The 20,628-nt window shown below is 39.3% G+C and overlaps 1 protein-coding gene across 2 annotated transcripts; it reads right to left on the bottom strand.

Annotated features, from left to right (window-relative positions):
• Window positions 1–281: 281 nt before the first annotated feature.
• Window positions 282–20,007, bottom strand: si:dkey-81j8.6 (serine/threonine-protein kinase 10). 2 transcript variants are annotated; one of them, XM_049468366.1, is made up of 19 exons: window positions 19,656–20,007; window positions 17,172–17,336; window positions 16,482–16,530; window positions 16,005–16,154; window positions 15,836–15,908; window positions 14,537–14,731; window positions 14,219–14,393; window positions 12,921–13,260; window positions 11,716–12,018; window positions 9,569–11,172; window positions 9,313–9,443; window positions 8,031–8,154; window positions 7,745–7,924; window positions 6,563–6,692; window positions 5,799–5,923; window positions 4,652–4,837; window positions 3,887–4,012; window positions 2,899–3,012; window positions 282–2,285 (listed from the first exon to the last, which is right to left on the bottom strand). In XM_049468366.1, exons 1-19 carry the CDS (start codon window positions 19,803–19,805, stop codon window positions 2,160–2,162), a joined length of 4,446 nt encoding a protein of 1,481 aa, XP_049324323.1. In that variant the 5' UTR covers window positions 19,806–20,007; the 3' UTR covers window positions 282–2,159. The 2 variants fall into 2 exon arrangements, with proteins under 2 accessions (XP_049324323.1, XP_049324324.1); XM_049468367.1 differs by having other exon boundaries at window positions 11,716–12,015.
• Between the last annotated feature and the right edge of the window lie 621 nt (window positions 20,008–20,628).

Raw genomic sequence — 20,628 nt, 5'->3', positions numbered from 1 at the left:
CATTAAATTAAGGCATTATAACTATTATAAGGGATTATAAACTATAATTTGATATGTTTTTTATACAGAAGATGTATACTGGTGGAAATGGCCGCAATTTGTTAGCTAGGTTTCTAAATTATACTAAGATAACCATCTAGACTGGATTCTGCATGTTGAAATGGATAAACTTACTGATATACTGATGGAACTGGCACTAATTTGGGATTCTAGTCGACCAAGCTCTGTTTTCCATTCAAAACTGTGCAAGAAAATCCAAGAATACTTTAAAACTCATAGAATAGTTTGTTATACTTCTTTTATTTTCTTAAAACATTTATTTTCTTATTTCTACATGAAAACAGACAAACATGATTATCAACAGATCAGCTGGGCAGGAAGCCACACGCTGACACAGCTTATACACATGCGTAGCAAAACAAAGTCTATATATATATTTTTTTATATATATATAATGTCTTTGAGCAAAATTTCCAATAAAACACAGTCGCATAAAACACCTTGAGTGAATACTTTTCCTTGAGATTGCCCTTAACAAACCCTTAAAGATCAGTATGTTGCAGAAAAAATGTGTTTATCTAAAGTGTTTCTAGACTTTCTAGTGGTTTTAGGGAAACCCCTAAATGTTCCTTTAAGTCCTGAATTTAATCTTTGATCCTAACCCTTGAAAAACTGAGAATAGGGATGAGTTTTTGAGATAAATGAGTTATATATTCTACAGTTATTAATTCATCAAGTTGGAGTGCAACAAATATGTTCAATTCAGTTCATAAACGTGAATAAACATAACGTAAAGTAGGAGAAACTTCAGTGTTTATACATGTTCACTCCTGTTCTTTGCATGGATGTGAGGAGGATGCATTTGAAAGCCACTGACATGCAATGCCATATGTTAATGGACAGGAATCAGTATCGTGTCCCATGACTTTTGGCATGTCCCATGGAGTCTAAAAAACAATGCAATGTTCTAGGTTAACATATTTAATACTGTGCCAGGTTAGCACTGTTAGCAGTGTTACCACTGTCCCAGGTTAGCATTGTTATCACTGTCCTAGGTTAGCGCTGTTCCAAGTTAGCACTGTTAGAACTGTTCCAGGTAAGCACTGTTAGCACTGTTGCAGGTTAGCATTGTTATCACTGTCCTAGGTTAGCGCTGTTAGCACTGTTTCACGTTAGCACTGTTAGCACTGTTAGCACTGTCCCAGGTTAGCCGTGTTAGGAGTGTTCCAGGTAAGCACTGTTAGCACTGTTCCAGGTTAGCATTGTTATCACTGTCCTAGGTTAGCACTGTTAGCTCTGCCACAGGTTAGCACTGTTATCACTGTTATACACACTGAGAAAAGTAAGTACAGATTTGTACCTAAAAGAGTACAAAGCTTGTCGCTGGGGTTGTACCTCATATGAGGTACAAAAAATTACCTTTCAGTGAAAGTCCTTTTTTGTACCCATATTTTGTGCCAGTAAAGATTATAAAGATTGTAAACATTATCATGAACTAAATATGTGTCAAAAACATGATGATCTAAAATTGTCTGGCTTTCAAATGAAAAATATGCAATTAAAATATATATTGTTTATTAGTACAGTGATACAGAATACTGAATGTACCATTTGGCTGGTTAAATGGTACAAATCTGTACTTATTGCTGTTAGGAATTACTTTGTACTTCAAAGGGAACAAATCTGACCAATTTTGTACCATTTAAGGTACAATTATAAAGAATGTACCTTTGAGTACAAAAAAGTACTCATTTCGTACCTCTGTTTTTTTAGAGTGTAGGTTAGCCCTGTTAGCATTTTCCCAGGATAGCATCGTCAGAGATGCCAGTTGACAACAATGTATTATGGAGAATTCTGCACACCTAAACACAATGGCAACAGATAACTATCATCAGTTTACAAATTGCTGTCCCATGACTTTTGGCATGTCAGTGTAAAAGTCAGTGCTAACTAGCTTAGCATGTAATTAATAATCTATATACATATGTTTACAGTTGTCCCCGAGTCGAGGTGTGTATGTAAGGTTCTGTACATATTTTAACATTTATATATTATACATTCTATAACAGAAGCTGTGGAGCTTCTGTTATAGCTGGGTGGAGCTGTAAGGGGGCGGAGCTGTGAGGGGTGTGGCTACGATGGGGGTGGGGCTGTCTGGTTCAGGAGAAGCTCAGGCTGGGGAAGAACCGGGCGCGCCGGGCCTGGAACCGGGACTCGGGTTCACTGCCCCGCCTCCTACTGCCTTCATATTCCCTCCTCTTACGAGCCAGGTCTTCCTCTAATGCCTACACACACACACACACACATGTTCAGGGAGAGACAGTTAGGTACACATCTGGGCACTTTATTAGAAACACCTACTTACTAATTTCTACATATAGGACCCTATTTTAGTGATCTATGGGTGAGCCGTGCACCGGGCAGCTTAATTTTTAAGGCGTGTCAGTGTGTCTTTGCTATCATAACGACAGGAAAAGTACACCTTGTGCTGTTTGAAATGTGCAAAAGGCATGTACTAATTCTGTTAATTAATCATGGGTGTGTTTAGGATGTAATGTAAAATAAACCAATTAATGTATCATTTGCTCATCATTCCCTTTAAGAGCCAGATGCGCTCTGAATTTGGTGGATTGCTATTTAATGGCGCAGCTACCTGGATGTGTCCATTGCTTCTCAGCAGAGGAAACTGAGCTGCTCGTTCACGCTGTGAAGAAGCTCAAGCAGCTCTTTTACATGCACAGCAATGTTATTTAATTTAGTATTCTGTTTATTGTTGATATGTAAGTTGGGTTTGTGCTGCTGTCTAGGTTGTATTTAATCAGTGGAGCACCTGTGTTTTCTGTTGCCAAGATAGCAATACACTAAACTGCTGGTAGTGTGTAAGATAGGGCCCAATACCTCCTTCCTGCAGGCAAGTTTATCCCTCCACTCGTTCAGCTCCAGTGTGTGCTCATCTTCCAGACATTTGATCTTCTTCTTCTCCATCTCCACCAGAACCTGCAGCTTCTCGTTCTGAAACACAACACAGATATGCTGCAGCTAAACACACATATATCAACCCTATGACAACAAAGGGGCCTTCATTTTTCTTTATTTTGTATTAAAACTTCCAGTGTTGATATAGATTAAACCCACAGAGACGGGGGTGTTGAAGGGTTCTATATACCTTATAACCACCTCCTTTCACAGAAGGGGAGCTGCGTCTGTGGTTGAAGGAGCTAAATTTAAAACATCCACCCAAACGTCCATACGTCGCCTCTTTCCAATTCCGTTAATCTCCTTCAACCACAGACGCAGCTCCTCCTCTGTGGACAGTGGTGGATATACAGTACTGTGTAAAAGTTAAGCACCTATTAGGCACCTATGCACATTGCTCAAAATCATTAATCTCAGCAAATAGAATGTATTTGCCTGAAAAAAACCCACATATTATGTGAACAGATTCGGAGATGTTTTAATGAACACTGATGATATACCCCTACTTTTAGTATGAATTTGCTTGTATTGTAATTTGTAATTAATACTAGTGTTTTACTGTGCTAATAAACACTTACTCCGCAGGAAAGGAGTTTAATTTTTTTTTAAATTGTGCCTAGAACTTTTGCACAGTAGTGTAATTATTAGGAAAGTCCTCAGTCCCCATATCTTTGTGTGTGAAAGTTGGTTAGCTATGTTGCTAAAAGCTGTAAATATGGTTAAATAGCCTTATTTGGGGTAGCTTATCTAGTTCACAACTGTAGCTCCTTTAGACTGCATTTACTTTAAATATGATACGACCAGAAACCATCTAATATCAACTGGCCAGATATTCTAACACAAATGCAGCAGAAACAAACTCTTGAAAGTATGTGGCACAGAATAAGTTTATAATCTTTGTTGTGGATACCTGCAGCTGCTGGAGTTCGGTGATGTTAGCGTCGCATTGCTCCTGCACCTCCTTCAGCTGACTCTCCTGCGTCTCCTGCAGCTGACTGCGCTCCTGCTTCTGCCTGGACTCCTCCTCCGCCAGGAACTAAACAGACACAATGCACCACACATCAGACACCACATAAACAGAGACCGGAAGTCTGATAGTGAGTCCCAAAGGTGTGAAAGGTATTCCCATTTCTACTCTGTAGGTAGAAGAATAGATACTAAGGTTTAAAATACTTCTGTAGAAGTTGAAGTATCAACTCAAGCTTTTTAATCTTTAAGTAAATGTGTAAAAGTACTGGTTTCAAAACGACTTAAAAGTAATGGACAAAAAAGGACAAAAGCTTAGGCTGAACCACAGAGTCTTATAGTGCACTAACCTCCCCAAAAAACAAAAAAATTCTAAAAGCCATACTGACTATAATGCTATGTTATATTCAAGGGACAAGGGACACCTGTAGAAGTAACAAGGGGGCGGGGTTACAAACGAGGCAGGAGGGATTACAGCTGACAGGGCGGGGCTAAGGCGGGGACAAGACCAAAACCAAAACAGAGCCATGTGAAGCACATGGGGAGGTAAACAAAACAAAAGATCAGAGGACAGGAGCAGGAAGGACCAAAAAAGGGAAAACATTGGACAGACACAGGCTAAAGTGTGACATATATTGTGTCTGAAGACGATTCTACTGAAGTTCTACTAGGCTTTCTACATGATCACGTGATCATCATCTTAGCACACCTGTGTGATTTTGTGTCTCTGCTCGGGTCCGGTGAGCCCCTGCTTCCTGAGCTCCTGGCGGTACTGGGCCAGGCGGGTTTTGGACTCGGCGCGCTGGGCTTTGAGGAGTCGGCCTCTCTCCTGAGCCTGAGCCGACTTCTGCTCCTCCACAAGAGACTGCTGGAACCGACTCGCCCGCTCCATATCCTGACCATCAAAGCAATCCATCAGAATACCAGTAAACAGTAATAGTATACAATGATCTTTAACAAGAAATAAAGTGTTATATCGCTGAAGATATATGCCAGGGAATTTTTTCAATAAATAATAAAAATAGTAAATTATTTTTCCTAAATAATAAAATGTTTCTTGTTGCTATTATTTTACCTCCTGTTTTAATAGACAGCGTGTTTAAATGTGCAAATTTATTATTTGCCCTTATTATTCCCACTGCAAGGAAATTTGGAATATTGCAGCAGCGCAAAAGAAAGGACAAAAGCGTTAGGAAAACATAAACATTTGCCTTCAACTATAAGATTAGAAAAAAACATGGTTCCCCAGTATGTACAGTACATGTTGAAAGTTAACGACAAATACATAGCAAAACACACCTAATAAGTAGTGATATTCAATTTAACAGCATTGGTACAAACTTAAACTTAAATCTTATAACAACTTAAATATTTTTAAATAAGGATATAAGGCCCTATTTTAGAGATCTATAGGTGGGCTGTGCACCGTGCAGTTTGATTTAGGGCGTGTCAGTGTGACTTTGCTATCGTAACGATGGGAAAAGTACACCTTGTGCAGCTTGAAATGTGCAAAAGGCATGTATTAATTCTCTTAATTAATCATGGGTGTGGTTAACTTTGAGCGTACCGTAAAATAAACCGATCAGCGTGTCACTTGCCATTACCTTTAAGTGTGTCAAGTGAGTCAAGTGTGCTCTGACTTTGGCGGATTGCTATTTTAACGGTGCAGCTACCTAGGTGTTTTTTAACACTTCTCAGCGAGGTGTCTTCCTTTGCAATGATAGAAATAAGGCAGAAATTTACCAGAACACACCTCATTTCAAGACCTCCATGCAAATCTACGTAGATATATTCACACGCACTGTTGCTATTTAAACAACGCAGATAGACTGTGCTATAAAAGCTGTGTGGTTCACCTTGTTGTGTCTCTTGCTGAGCTGCTGGCGCTGTAGAGAGTACTGCTCCTTCACCTGCTGCTTAAACAGGTGGTACTTCTCCTGCAGGTGGCGCTGTTCCAGCTCCCAGATCACAGACTCTCGCGCTGCAGGGAAATATTTGATTGTATTAGAATCAGAGCTGGATGGGAACAAACCTGACATTTATGTCAGGATTCTCCACATGGGGGTGCTGTTCCCCTGTAATGAGGCTTATGTGAAATACTGAAAGGGAGGAAACTGGCACAAACACACACAAGCAGGAAAAACACAAAAACACAGATTTAAAATTGAGTACATATGTGCCTCTGATTATGCAGAAAAATGCAGAAAAAAAGATTTACTACATTACATACACACACCAAGGAGTTTCCCAGAAAGGGACTAAGTCTTGTCTTGAAATACACAGTATTTTAAATGATTTTCCACTAGGCTTAATTCATCTAGGGATCTATCTAAGAAACTGCCCGTAGTTCATTTGAGATATTTACAGATTAACATGAAATGATGGGGTGAAGTTATTGTGTAGCATAACCAATAGCCTATAATATATAACGTATGTTATGAACAAATAGATGCTAATTTTCGAACTAAAATTTCATTATTACTATAAGTGGATTATAAGACTATAAGATTGATGTAGTAAAGTTACATTACTCCTCCTTCCCAGGTAAAATAATAATAATAATCCGATTGGACTCCTTAGTTTCTCCAATAGATAGTATGTAGCTGAATGAGGACTGTACCTCTCTTCAGCTGCTGTGATTTGACTGTAACCTCCCAGTCCATGGAGGCCACTTTCCTCTTGTGTTCCTGTACGGCTTTCTGAAGAGCATCGTTCAGCTCCTGCTGCTGCTTCTGCAGAAATCGCTGCTCCTGCAACACCAATGCAACTTTTACAAACGTGTACAGTCATTTCTGCACAATTGAACCTGCTCTGTGAAAGTCAGTTCCTCTTTAGGGGCAATGGGGCTTTTCTAAGGACAGTAATGTAGTCAGTTTTTCTTTGGGGTCAGTAAAAATGCTCTGAAGTCCTATTTGGGGTCAGTGAGGATGTCCAGAGGTCAGTACTGCGGCCAATAACCCTTTTGGTTTCAGTATGGCTGTTCTGTGGTCAGTATTTTTTGGGGGGTCAGTAAGGCTATTCTGTGGTCAGTGCCTCTTGGGAGTCAGTAAGAATGTTCAGAGGTCAGTACCTATTTGGGGTCAGTGAGAATGTTCAGAGGTCAGTAATGTAGTCAATACCTCTTTTGATGTCAGTATGGCATTTGTTTGTTTGTCAGCACTTCTTTGGGCTCATTGAGGCTGTTCTGTGGTCAGTATTTCTTTGGGGTCAGTAAAAATGCTCTGAGATCAGTACCCATGTGGGGTCAGTAAGGATGTTTGGAGGTCAGTAATGCAGTCAATACGTTTTTTGGTATCAGTAAGGCTGTTCTGTGGTGAGTATTCTTTGGGGCCAGTAAGGCTGTTTTGTGGTCAGTACGTCTTTGGGGCCAGTGAGGCTGTTCTGTGATCAGTACGTATTTGGGATCAGTGGGGATGTTTAGAGGTCAGTAATGCAGTCAATATCTCTTTTGGTTTCAGTACGGTTGTTCTGTGGTTAGTACTTCTATGGGAAAAGTAAGGCTGTTCTGTGGTCAGTACTTCTATGGGAAAAGTAAGGCTGTTCTGTGGTCAGTACTTCTATGGGAAAAGTAAGGCTGTTCTGTAGTCACTACCTCTTTGGAGTCATTGGGACAAGTCTGAGGTTAGTAAGGTGGACAGATCAGCACATCATATGGGTCATATGGTCATATGAGGGTACTTTGAAGTCAGTACTTATTTGGTGTTTGTTCTGAGGTCAGTAACTCTGTTCTGAGGTCAGTGCAGTGGTCAGTACTTCTATAAAGTCAGTAACTCTGTTCTGAGGTCAGTGCAGGGGTCTGTACCTCCACTGGGTCTGATTTGAGGGTGCTGCTTTTGCGGTGCAGCTCTTTCTCCTGCTGGGTTTTGAGGCGGCGGGCCTCCTCCTGCAGCCGCTGGGTGTGTTCAGTCTCCATCCTCACACTCTGCTGCTGATACTGCTTCTCCAACCGCTCCAGCTCCCCGTCATAGTACTGCTTCTTACTCTGCAGCCAGCAGGGGGCGATAAAACACACAGAAAATAATAATACTTATTTTATTATTATTATTATTAGTAGTAGTAGTAGTAGTAGTAGTAGTATTGATACTCACGCTCATTTCCTGTTCGATGTGGCGGAACATCTGCTCCCGCTGCTGCTGCAGCTTCTGCTCCAACTGAGTAAACTCCCTCTGCTCCTCACGCTGAAGCTGCTTCAGAGCATGCAGCTCCTGACGCCTGCACACACACACACACACATTTTTTCATTTACACACCTGGGCGTGCTGACTAAGGCAATAGCGTGGGAATACTGAAAAAATACTGAGAAAATAATAAGGAAATACTTAGGAAAATTTAAAGAAATACTGAGGAAATACAGAGGAAGCACTGTGGAAATACTGAGGAAATAATAAGGAAATGTTGAGAAAATACTGAGGAAATACTGAGGGCATATTAAAGGAATAATGCAAGAGTATTGCAGCAATATTTCTGAAATATTTTAAGGACACTATTACAGGAATACAGCAGGAATATTTTGGGAATAGTAAAGAAATAACTGACTATATAAGCAGCACAGTGAGGCTGCTCTGAGGTGTGTGTCTTTTCGTGGTCAGTAAGGCTGATCACTGATGAAATATATGGAATATTGAGGGAATAACAAGGGACTAGTGTGGAAATATTGAAGGAATAATAAGGGAATATTGAATGAATATTAAGGGAATTTTTCAGGAATAATATGGAAACATTTCTGTAATACTGTGGGAATATTTCAGGAATGATAAGGGAATATTTTAGGAATACTGTGGGAATATTTCAGGAATGATAAGGGAATATTTCAGGAATATGGTGGGAATATTTCAGGAATAATGTGGAAATATTTCAGCAATACTGTGGGAACATTTAAAAAATACTGTGGGAATATTTCAGGAATACGGTGGGAATATTTCAGGAATAATGTGGGAATATTTCAGGAATACTGTGGGAATCATTTAGGAATACTGTGGGAATATTTAAGGAATACGGTGGGAATATTTCAGGAATAATGTGAGAATATTTCAGGAATATTGTTGGAATATTTCAGGAATACGGTGGGATTTTTTTTAGGAATGATGAGGGAATATTTCAGGAATACTGTGGGAATATTTCAGGAATACTGTGAGAATATTTCAGGAATGATAAGGGAATCTTTTATGAATACTCTGGGAATGTTTTATGAATACTCTGGGAATATTTCAGGAATAATGTGAGAATATTTCAGGAATACTGTTGAAACATTACAAGAATAATGTGGGAATATTTCAGGAATACTGTGAAAATATTTCAGGAATACTGTGGGAATATTTCAGGAATAATAAGGGAATATTTCAGGAATAATGTGAGAATATATTTTGGTACCTGACTGAGCGCATCTGCTCCTCTTTACTGTCTTTCTCACTGATGACCTTTGATGTCGTAACACTGACCTCTCGCCCGTCCACCATGAACTTACGAGTCTTCTTCACTGTCCTGCGGTTCATGGACAAAACCTGAAAATAGACACACACCCCACACACACACACAACCAAACACACACACACAGACAAGACAGTAAGCACTTCATCACCTCACACAGTGTATAGTGGTTTACACTTAGCACACAGAGTGGACTCACCCCTTCATCAGTAGGAGACAGTGGTGGAGGTGGACCGTTCTTCTCGTGGTCAGTGTTGGAGGAGATGGACAGTACTGTGGGTTTTTGGAGGTTCTGATGAAGAGTCCCGTTCGTCTCGGTGTTAACTGGTTCTGCTTTATTCCCCACAGATCCTCCGTTACCGATACAGCCCGACCCGTCAACCCCCTCCCCCGCCTCCCGATTGTCCGGCTCTCCGGCGAAGCTCACCTGCTTACTGACTTTAATCACCTTCTCTCCCGAGGAATCCTGCTTAGTCTTCCCAGACTCTACCTCACGAGGTTCTGAGGTACTGCTCACAGCTGTACCTTCAGAACCAGAACTTTCAGGAAGATTTATGCTTTGAGGACGCTCTGATTTGTCAGTTTCTGTGGTTTTATCTTTATTTTCCTCACCTTGTACCTTATCATCCTCTCGCATCAATTCCTCACCTTTCATGTCTTCTTCAATCTGTACCTCTTTTACTTTTTCAAAGCCACTTTTAAGTACATTGATGCTTTGATGTTGGTCTGATTTGTCAGTTTCTTGTCTGTTGTCATCTCTATTTTCTTTATCTTCTACCTCATCCTTCTGCCTCAATTCCTCACTTGTCTTCTCTTCTTTGATCTTTACCTCGTTTACCACTTCAGAGCCAGAACTATTGGGAAGACTGACACTTTGATGTTGGTCTAATTTGTCAGTTTTTGGAGTTGTATCTTTATTTTCTTCACTTTGTGCTTCATCCTCATGCCTCAATTCCTGATCTATCATGTCTTCTTTGATCTTTACCTCGTTTACTACTTCAGAGCCACAACTTTTGGGAAGACTGACACTTTGATGTTGAACTGATTTGTCAGTTATTCTGGTTTTATCCTTAGTTTCCTCACCTTCTAGCTCATCCTCATTCCTCACCACCTGATCTATTTTATCTTCGTTGATCTTCACCTCATTGTCTTTGAGGTAAACTTGTTCAGAATCGTTTAGAGGAGATTCCTGCTCTTCCAGCTCTTCCTTGCCGTTGCTGGAGGAGGTAACTTCCATTATTTGTGGTGCTTCTTCAGCACTTTCTTTTGTTATTATATTGTCACTTGGACTCTCAGCATCTGAGAGATGGTTCTCCACACTTTCAAAATCTTTATCTGTCTCTGATTTATCCTCCAAACCTTCTTTAAAGTCTTTAGTATCTTGAGTTTCTGCTCCTCCATCTTCTTCTATTCTTCCTGTGTCAGTTTTCTCTTCTTTGTTCGCCTGATCAGAAGTGTAAGTCGGGTTCTCCGCCTGTTTCTGATGTTCCTGGTGTTCCTCGCAGGTATTTGTACTCTCTTTCTCCACTGCTGGGCTTCTGCTAAGCTCTTCTTTAGTGAAGGAAAGCTGAGCCTGTGATGTAAATCCGGCTAAATCCAGGTAATCGTGTGAACGGTGCTTTTTCGCTTCAACTGGTTCACTTCTGTTTGATGTATCCAAACTCAGAGCCTCGGTCAGGAGATCTGTATCATCCTGGTTCTTTTCGTTGGTTGTCGAGTCAGGAGGGTGGAGGCATCTCCAGAATGCTGGTTCCTGATTGGCTCCATCCTCAACCACAGCTTTAGCTTCTGCACTACACTGCTCTGTAAAGTATATTAAGGGTATATTAGGTATTGCAGTGATTTATACATTTATACTTTCCCTTCACTATAAACTAAAATATAAGGGTGTTATTTTATTTTTGCACCATGTTTAATATAAAAGCTGCTGTAAGGCTGAAAGAGTTGCTCACTCTTCCAAATATTTTTTTTTTTATTTCATACTAGTTTTATTGTGCTGCATGGTTTGTATAACTGATGGCTCTAAATGGTGCCGTCTGTTACTATTTCGGCTGATCTATTATTTAAAAAATGTATAAAACTGTCTTCACTTTAATGGCTATATAAGATTTAAAATATAGAAATAGTCAGGAATTGTTATATATTTTTATATATACTGTATATATAACATTTTACATATTAATAATATATATTGAAGAATATTAACATTTTTTTTTTTACAATATCGCATAGCTCTAATAATGAGTATACCGTTATTTATTCTTAGTTTATTTTTGAATAAAAGTTCAGTGTAATTTTTGTGTCATTTCAGCAGACATTTCTGTGTAAGTTTAGAATTTTTCTTACTCAGTATTCGTTCTTCTTCCTCTGTATGTTCAGCTTCCTCTCTGGTAGTATCTAGTGTTTCTCCTTGCTGTTGGGTCTCTTCTGCTTTGAGACAGTTTGCATCTTCTTTAGCGCTCCTGCACTGGCCATCAGGCTCTGCCCCCTCTTTGGTGTCAGTGTTGTCTTTGGCCTGACTGGCTGAAGTTTGATGATCAGACTCAGGTGTTTCCTCCCTTCCTCCCTTACTGCTCCCTCCATCACTGTGGTGTGAAACGTCCAGAGCTTCTGTTCCAGCTTCTGAATGTTCTTCGCTCCGACCTTCTGCTGTACCAACAGTCAGAGGCAGTAATTAGTATTACTGATGTTTAATGTGTAATGGACGGAGAATCACAGGGCATCTAATAATACAATACTATTATGATATGTTGCCAACTATATGGTATTATTACAATACATTGCCCAAGATACAAATTTATTACAATACGCTGACCACTATACAATAATATCACGATACACTGCCCACAATAATCAAGATATGAAGCCAATGATACAATATTATTACGATATGTTGCCCATTATTATATCACAATATATTGTCCATAATAACTATTCATATCACAATATGTTGTCCAAAATATGAAATTATAACGATACATTGCCCACAATACACTGCCCATGATAATGATAATATCATATGTACCCCATGATGCAATATTAATACGATATTTTGCCCATGATGTGATATTATTAAAATACATTGCCCATGATAACAACAATATCATGATACATTGACCACGATAAAAATTATATCATGCTACATTACTCACAATAATGTAAGATATATTATGTAACAATATTAGTACGATATATTGCCCATAATACGACATTATTACAATATATATGATACTTCACAGCATCTGTGTTACTGAAAAGGATATAATACTCCAAAATAATCAAATATCAGGAATTATGGATTCATTGGCGTCAGTTTCACAAAATTTAACAACCAATATTCTTCACCACAGGTTTATTAACAATATTCATTTGATTACAGCGCCACCATGTGGATGAATCAAGCAGTAGTTAGGTAGTTTAGAAAACCAGCAGTTTCCATAAAAAAATCATACAGTATTTGGTGCCACCTTTTGATAATATATTGCAAATGAAAAACAATATGATATTACAATATCGATCATTTTTTCCACCTCTAATTTTAGTTTACCCACCTTTATCCATGTCCTGCTGCTCCTGGTTCCCCTCAGGTTTCAATGCGTCGCCCCAGAACCCGGACTTGCACCTGCGGGAGCCGCCGGTGAAGAAGGACAGCAGGTTTCCGGGCATAGAGAGACGCCGCACCAGCTTCTGGGCTCTATCCGGGGCGCTGGACGCTCGGCGGGTCACTTTAACCCCTTTACTGACCTCAGGGTCAGGCTGAGACGCTGCCGGTTCCTCGGATGGAGCTGTCTGAGGAACTGGGGGTGGATCTGTTCCTGGGTCCGGCTGAGCTGGAGGGTCCGTGTCGGACGGTCCTGCTTCGTCAACAGAACACCGGAGATCCGATAGTAACTAAAATAAGAAAAATGAAGATGTCCGGTTAGAACTCTGATAGAACAGTGTCTCAGGCATCAGACAGTGTATTTACAACCATTAGGTGTTGGGCTGTGTGTTGGCAAGAGTTCAATATATCACAATATATTAAGTACTTATTTTTTGGGAAATAAAACATAGTAGTATGTTTAAAGTATATAAACATTTTTATTTTATTTTATTTTATAATTATCTGAATAAAAGAAATCTTTATTTTTTTTATAAAATTAGAACAGTGGGATTTAATAACACAGTAAAACACTGTCATCTAGTGTGTGGGGTTTAAAAACAACACTAAATGAACCACCTCTGACACCAATCTTTACACCTAAACTAAAAATTAAACTATAATAAACTATAATAACCTATTGTAATTTAGGATTAGTATTCTTCAGTAATCTTCACTAGTCTTCAGTAGTATTCATTATTCTTCAGTAGTCTTTTCTAGTATTCAGTATACTTCAGTAGTATTCCTCATTAGTCTTCACTAGTATTAAGAAGTCTTCAGTACTACTCAGCAGTAATCTTTTGTAGTATTCAGTAGTGTTCAGTAGACTCCAGTAATCCTTAGTAGTCTTCAGTAGTATTAGGCAGTATTAAGTAGCCTTCAATAGTATTAGGTAGTATAAAGTAGTCTTCAGTAGTCTTCATTAGTATTAGGTAGTATTAAGTAGCCTTCACTAGTATTAGGTAGTATAAAGTAGTCTTCAGTAGTCTTCAGTAGTATTAGGTAGTATTAAGTAGCCTTCAATAGTATTAGGTAGTATAAAGTAGTCTTCAGTAGTATTAGGTAGTATTAAGTAGCCTTCACTAGTATTAGGTAGTATAAAGTAGTCTTCAGTAGTCTTCAGTAGTATTAGGCAGTATTAAGTATATAACTGATATTAAACTGATACTAACGACAGTTTACGTTAGTTTGTGACTGTGGTTCGGTTACCTCTGCCTCTATGACCTCTGTGACCTCGGCTTTAGCCTCGGCTATGAGCTCCTTCAGGGCTCGACCGTCACGACCGGCGTAGGCGAATGGGTGGGCCAGCAGCTGCTGAGCTCCCCAACGGGACTCCGGGTTCTTCTGCAGCGCCCTCCGCAGGAAGTCCTGGAAATGGGAGGACCTGAAAACACAAATCAGAAAAAGATAAATACTGTATATACATACACTGATTATAACATAACATTAGGGCCACCTCCTTGTTTAAGTATATAAATGTATGAATATATAAACATTGTTGTGTAGAGGAGTAGTAATGGTGCTGACCAGCGGCGTGGGTGGGTCAGTGTGGGCGGGGGGGATTTGGTGATCTTTAGTAGGACCCTCATGGGGTTGAGGGAGTGGTGGGGCGGCTCCATCTCTGCTGCTTCAATCAGAGTGATGCCCAGAGACCAGATATCAGCTTTACTGCTGTATGGAGTATCCTTCGACGTCTCACACATGATCACCTCCGGAGCCATCCTGCACACACACCGGATTACCACACACACAGATATGCATTACCAAACACACACCTGCATTACCACACACACCTTCATTACTATTACAATATTACTAATACAATAGTGATACATGTTTTAGAAAGGGTAATATGTATAATAGCAATAATGCAGTGCTTTCAATGGACTGTCAATGGAAAAAGTATTTTACATTTTATACATTAAAGTATTTTACATTTTATTCCAAGTAATTCTGGAGAATGTATATTGGTCCATCTATTCCAAATTGTTTACATCATTTTAATACTCAATTTAACAGACAAAATAGCAACTAGGGTTTTTAATTACACGTTGTGTACAGTATGGTGTAGCTACTATATTATAGTGTAAAATAGCACAGAACAGTACTGTGCAATATAGCCCAGTATAGTTAAGACCAGTATAGTATCGTGTAGTATACTGTATAATAATGTATAGTATTGTGTACCATAGCCTAGTATAGTATAGTAAAGTATGGTCTGATCTGGTCTAGTATAGTACAGCACAGAATAGTATAATATAGTCCAGCCTAGCATAGTATAGTATAACATAGCCTAGCATAGTATAGTATAGTATAGTATAGAATAGTATAGTTTAGTTTAGTATAGTTTAGAATGGTCTGATCTGATCTGGCCTAGTGTAGTAAAGCAAAGAATAGTATAAAATAGTCCAGCCTAGCATAGTATAGTATAATACTGGCCTATTATAGTACAGCACAGAATTGTATAATATAGCCTAGCCTAGTACCGTGAAGCATTGTGCGTAATAGCAAATTATAGCCTAGTATAGTGTAACATAGTAGGCTATAATTTGCTATTACGCACAATGCTTCACAGTATAATCTGACAATCTGACCTGGTATAGAATGGTACAGTATAATACATGACAGCACAGAATAGTGTAGTCTGGCCTAGCATAGTATAAAGCAGTATAGTATAGCCTAGCATAGTATCGTATAGTGCGGAATAGTACAGTATTGCCTAGTTCAATATAGTATAGTACAGTGTAGCACAGCATAACATAGCACAGCATAGTACAGAGTAGTATGGTAAGTGATATCTCTGTAACAATGTTGTAAATATCTCACCAGTACGGAGTTCCTATGAACGTGGCTCGTCTCTGCAGGGTGTTGTCGTTTTTTGCAGAAACTCCAAAATCAGCTGAAAGAAACCAGATACAACCTGAATAAATCCCACATTTACTGTATACTAATCATTTATACAGTGTGTATAAAGTGCACGTGTGTAGTTTTTTACCCAGTTTGATGTGTCCCTCCATGGTGAGCAGGATGTTTCCAGCCTTCAGGTCTCGGTGGATCATGTGGTGCTGGTGCAGGTAGGACAGAGCCTGCAGAGTCTGACAGCACACCTCACTGATCTGCTGCTCCGTCAGACCACGCTCCAGCTCTACACACACACACACACACACACACCATATACATAATTTACATATAGTATAATATTTGTGTAGTGTAGTACAATTTAATACAGCATAATATGGTATAGTGATGTATACTATAATACTATGTATAGTATATTATGCTATAATACAGTTAAATACAGTGTAATATTAAGTAAATTAATAAAATATATGCTAATATATATAGAATCACATGCTGTATTATTATTTAATTCAGTATAATAAGGGATAGTATGTTTTAGTTTAATATAGTATAGTATAGTATAGTATAGTATAGTATAGTATAGTATAGTGTAATATAAGGGTGGACTCACCTAACATGATGTCGTCCAGTGCTCCTCCAGGACAGAACTCAATGAGGATCTAAAGAAACAGAGGAACCAGTTAACCTGGGTTAAACTGGGTTTAGTTTAGTGGTTATTTGTTTAGGTTTAACGTTGGCTATGTTAAACAATAGAAGAAGAAAAAGAAGAGATCCGTCTCCACTTAGTGATGTGCAGGAGCATCATGCAGCAGTTTGGGTACAACAGATTACAGTGCTGGTGATTCTGTATCTACTGTAACTGTAGATTAATTACAGAGCAGTAGGGGTACAACAGATTACAGTGCTGGTTATTCTGTATCTACTGTAACTGTAGATTAATTACAGAGCAGTAGGGGTACAACAGATTACAGTGCTGATGATTCTGTATCTACAGTAACTGTAGATTAACCCTTATTTATAAACACAAATAAGAAATCCGAGGGGAATCTTTTACATTCATTCTGCTGTGGGACAAACCTGCACTCGAAAAATAATGACGCATTCTGGCAGAGAGACAGAATTCAGCACATTACCTAGAAGGTGACTCATTAAACGGACAATATTCTACAAACCAATCAGCAAGAAGTACAAGGAGACTCCGCCCACGTAAGTAAATATGTCAGAATGTAGTAAAATTGTTTAGTGCGCTCAGTCAATAAACTGCAGTGTGAAACCAAAACTGTGGAAACTCCCCACTTACCCAAAGCCATCCCTCAAAGTATACGGCCTCCAGCAGGGAGATGATGTGGGCGTGACGACATTCTGCCAGGATGTTGATCTCAGTGATGTAATCCTCCAGCTGCTCCTCACTGCGTACCTCCATCACCTTAACCGCACCCATCACACCACTAACCCTGTTCTGAGCCTGATACACAAACACAAACACAAACACACATACACACACACAAACACACACATTCAATATATTCAATGTTGCTATGTTTTTAGCATTTGCGGCTAATTGTTTTACTTGTTTGCTAAGGATTACAATATCATCTTTTTAATACAGATATCACAGAAAGGCAAATATAACAGGTTTTGGTTTCCAATAAAGTGGCCAATCAGGGAGTGGAAGCACAAGGTAGGAGTTAGTAGGTGTTTCCAGTAAAGTGGCCAACAGTGAGTGGAAGCACGAGGTAGTAGTTGAAAGGTGTTTCCAATAAAGTGGACACCAGTGAGTGGAATCACAAGTTAGTAGTTAGTAGTTGTATCCAATAAAGTGGCCACCAGTGAGTGGAAACACAAGATAGTAGTTAGTAGGTGTTTCCAATAAGGTGGCCCCAGTGAGTGAAAACTCACAGTAGTTATTAGATGTTTCTGTATTTAAACAGTGTAAACATAGAGTAGTGTTTTCTCTCTTTCTCTGATTGAAGAACGTTAAAAACAGCAGTACAAAACCTGTACAGGAAGTCATTTCTTACATTTAAGTCGTACAGGAAGTGACAAAACCACAACACAGGCCTGAACCGTCACCTAGGAAACCCGAAACATAACGCTATTGTAAATACAGCACGGTGCCGAGCTATTATTACTGTTGTGGTGGATTAACTATTCTGATTATATTAATTATAAACGATTATAAGGAACTCACTCACTGATTTAAAAAATTGTTGAGCAAGACAGGGGCATAGTTAGTCACTGATGAACTGAAACAAGTATTCAAACCTTAGAAATCATGTAATTAAACAGAACACCCTCTCATACAAACCATTTTTTTGTCTAACAGCACTCTTTATTTATTATTTAATTTTTTAATTTTTATTTTTTCCCATTTTCTCCCCAATTTATATGGCCAATTACCCAAACCACTCATTAGGACCCCCTCTCACTAACACCAGAAGGGTGAAGACTAGCACACGCCACCTTCAATACATATTTAGTCAGACTCCGCCTCTTTTCGAACTGCCGAGTAGCATCACAGCGTTCTTGGATGAAAGCACAGCGACTCGGTTCTGATACATCAGCTCACAGACGCCTTGTGCTGATCGACATCACATTAGGAGTGATGAGGAGAAAGAGCGCCATCTACTCTACCCACCCAGAGAGAGGAAGACCAATTGTGCTCCCCCCAGCTGGCCACCAACTTCAATAGATGTTAGTTATGACATCAGATGACAAACATTTTATTTCAGGATGACATCTAATACTATTATGTGCCTGCAGGGAGGGCTCCGGCAGCTGATGGCAAGCTACATGAACAGGATTCGAACCGGCTATCTCCTGATCATAGTGGCAGCGCTTAGCCCGCTGGACCATTCCGAACCCCAGCACTCTTTATTTATTACACAAATGCTTCAGAACAAATAACAATTTTTGGTTAGTAGAACGTTGTCTGAACATTACAGTTAGTGTTCTTAGAATCTGTCAAGTTATCTGGGTGTTCTTAGAAATTCGTTTTTTTTTTGTTTTTTTTTAAATCATACCACAGTTAGTTCCGACTCTGCAGTGTGATTGGCTGAAAGGTGTTTTATGAGTGCCATGATCAGCTGGTAACGCACTGTAACCGAAGCTCTCTGTGTATTGCTCCGCTACATACAGGTAACCTAGCAGCTACAAACAGAACAGCAATGGAACTAGTTTTTTATAACCAAACATATCATATTTTCTTGTCCTCTTTGTGAATTAAGCGTAACATGAAACAAACCAATCGAGAGCCAGGTGCACTCTGACTTTGGTGGATTGCTATTTTTACGATGCAGCTACCTGGACGTGTCCAACACTTCTCAGCAGAGGATTCTGACCTGCTTGTTTAACTAATATAACAATGACCTACAGTCATTACACCAGTCTTACACACTACTTTCGGAAACTTTATGCCACTTCTGGTGCAAAAATTCAAGCAGTTCAGCTTGGTTTGATGGCTTGTGATCATCCATCTTCTTCTCAATTATATTCCAGAGGTTTTCAATTTGGATAAATCAAAGAAACTCATCATTTTTAACTGGTCTCTTATTTACTCATACCTCTTAGTCGTAGAGGCACAGATGTCTAGCAGTCAATGATCTCTCACCAGGAGGTACACTACACTATGCAAAACATCTATGAAGAATTTTTTTTATAGGTAATTTGGGGAAAAGGCATTTTTACGCCCTCTTGTGGTAAGACCCAGTGTCTAATCAAACCACACCTGTAATCATTTACTTATCTGCCTGAGATAATAAGCGTATCGTCTCAAAGATCTCACCTTGTAGACTTTTCCGAACGCTCCATCGCCCAGTTCCCCCAAGGTCTCCCAGCTCTCACGAGGATCCACATCCCTCTTCAGATGTTCATACTGCCTCACTCGCTTCTTCTCCACTCCTAGACGGAACAGTCGCATCAGGAGGGTCGCCATCGTGTCCCCCACCACACACTGCCACCCTCACCCACCGAGAGTCCAAACACTCCAAACACTCCAAAGAATCTGGAGAACTTCCTGTAGAACCTCCAGTGTGGCCACGGCCGTGCCCTACACACACACACACACACGCTCACATACACACTCTCTGAGACAGAGAGAAAACTGTTGATTGGTAACTTTTACATCTACACACACTCACGCATACACACACACACACACTTACACGTATGTCTCGCAGTGTGTCAGGAAGCTGCTATGAAAACCACATCCGCCGCACAGCAGCGTAGGATGCCCTGCAACTCAGACACAGCACCAGCATCTCCATCTGACTACACACACCTCTGACTACTTAACAAATAACAGTGTAATTCACGGTGAAAACACACTTATTGTAATTAATCATGTAAAAAAAAGGTTCATAATCATATTATTGCAGTTATCTGATTATTTACTCTTCATATAAACAACATACTCCTATTACAACAGACTAAGAACTAAACATTTGATGCAGAGCTGTATTTTAGCTCAGTAATCAGATTTCTCAGTGTGTGTGTATACTTAAAATCTGAGTATTGTTGGGTTTCTCAGACTAAGTTCTAAAAATGGGTGTTGTCAGTTGATTGAAACATCCATCCTGATCTGAAATAGCAGGCTTGCTATAAAGTTACTGTCTAAAGTAAGAATGCATTAGAATGTGTCATACAAAATATTTACTCTTCTACAAGTCACATTTTTCAAGTTACAAATATCAAATATCTAAAAAAAAGCAATGTTGTAAACATTTTATAACATGTTACTTTTCATGTAATTATTAAAG

The sequence above is a fragment of the Astyanax mexicanus genome, chromosome 20 (genome assembly GCF_023375975.1).
Source record: "Astyanax mexicanus isolate ESR-SI-001 chromosome 20, AstMex3_surface, whole genome shotgun sequence".
NCBI lineage: Eukaryota > Metazoa > Chordata > Actinopteri > Characiformes > Acestrorhamphidae > Astyanax > Astyanax mexicanus.
The sequence above is the reverse complement of the archived record's forward strand: the minus strand, read 5'-3'. Positions and strand labels throughout refer to the sequence as shown.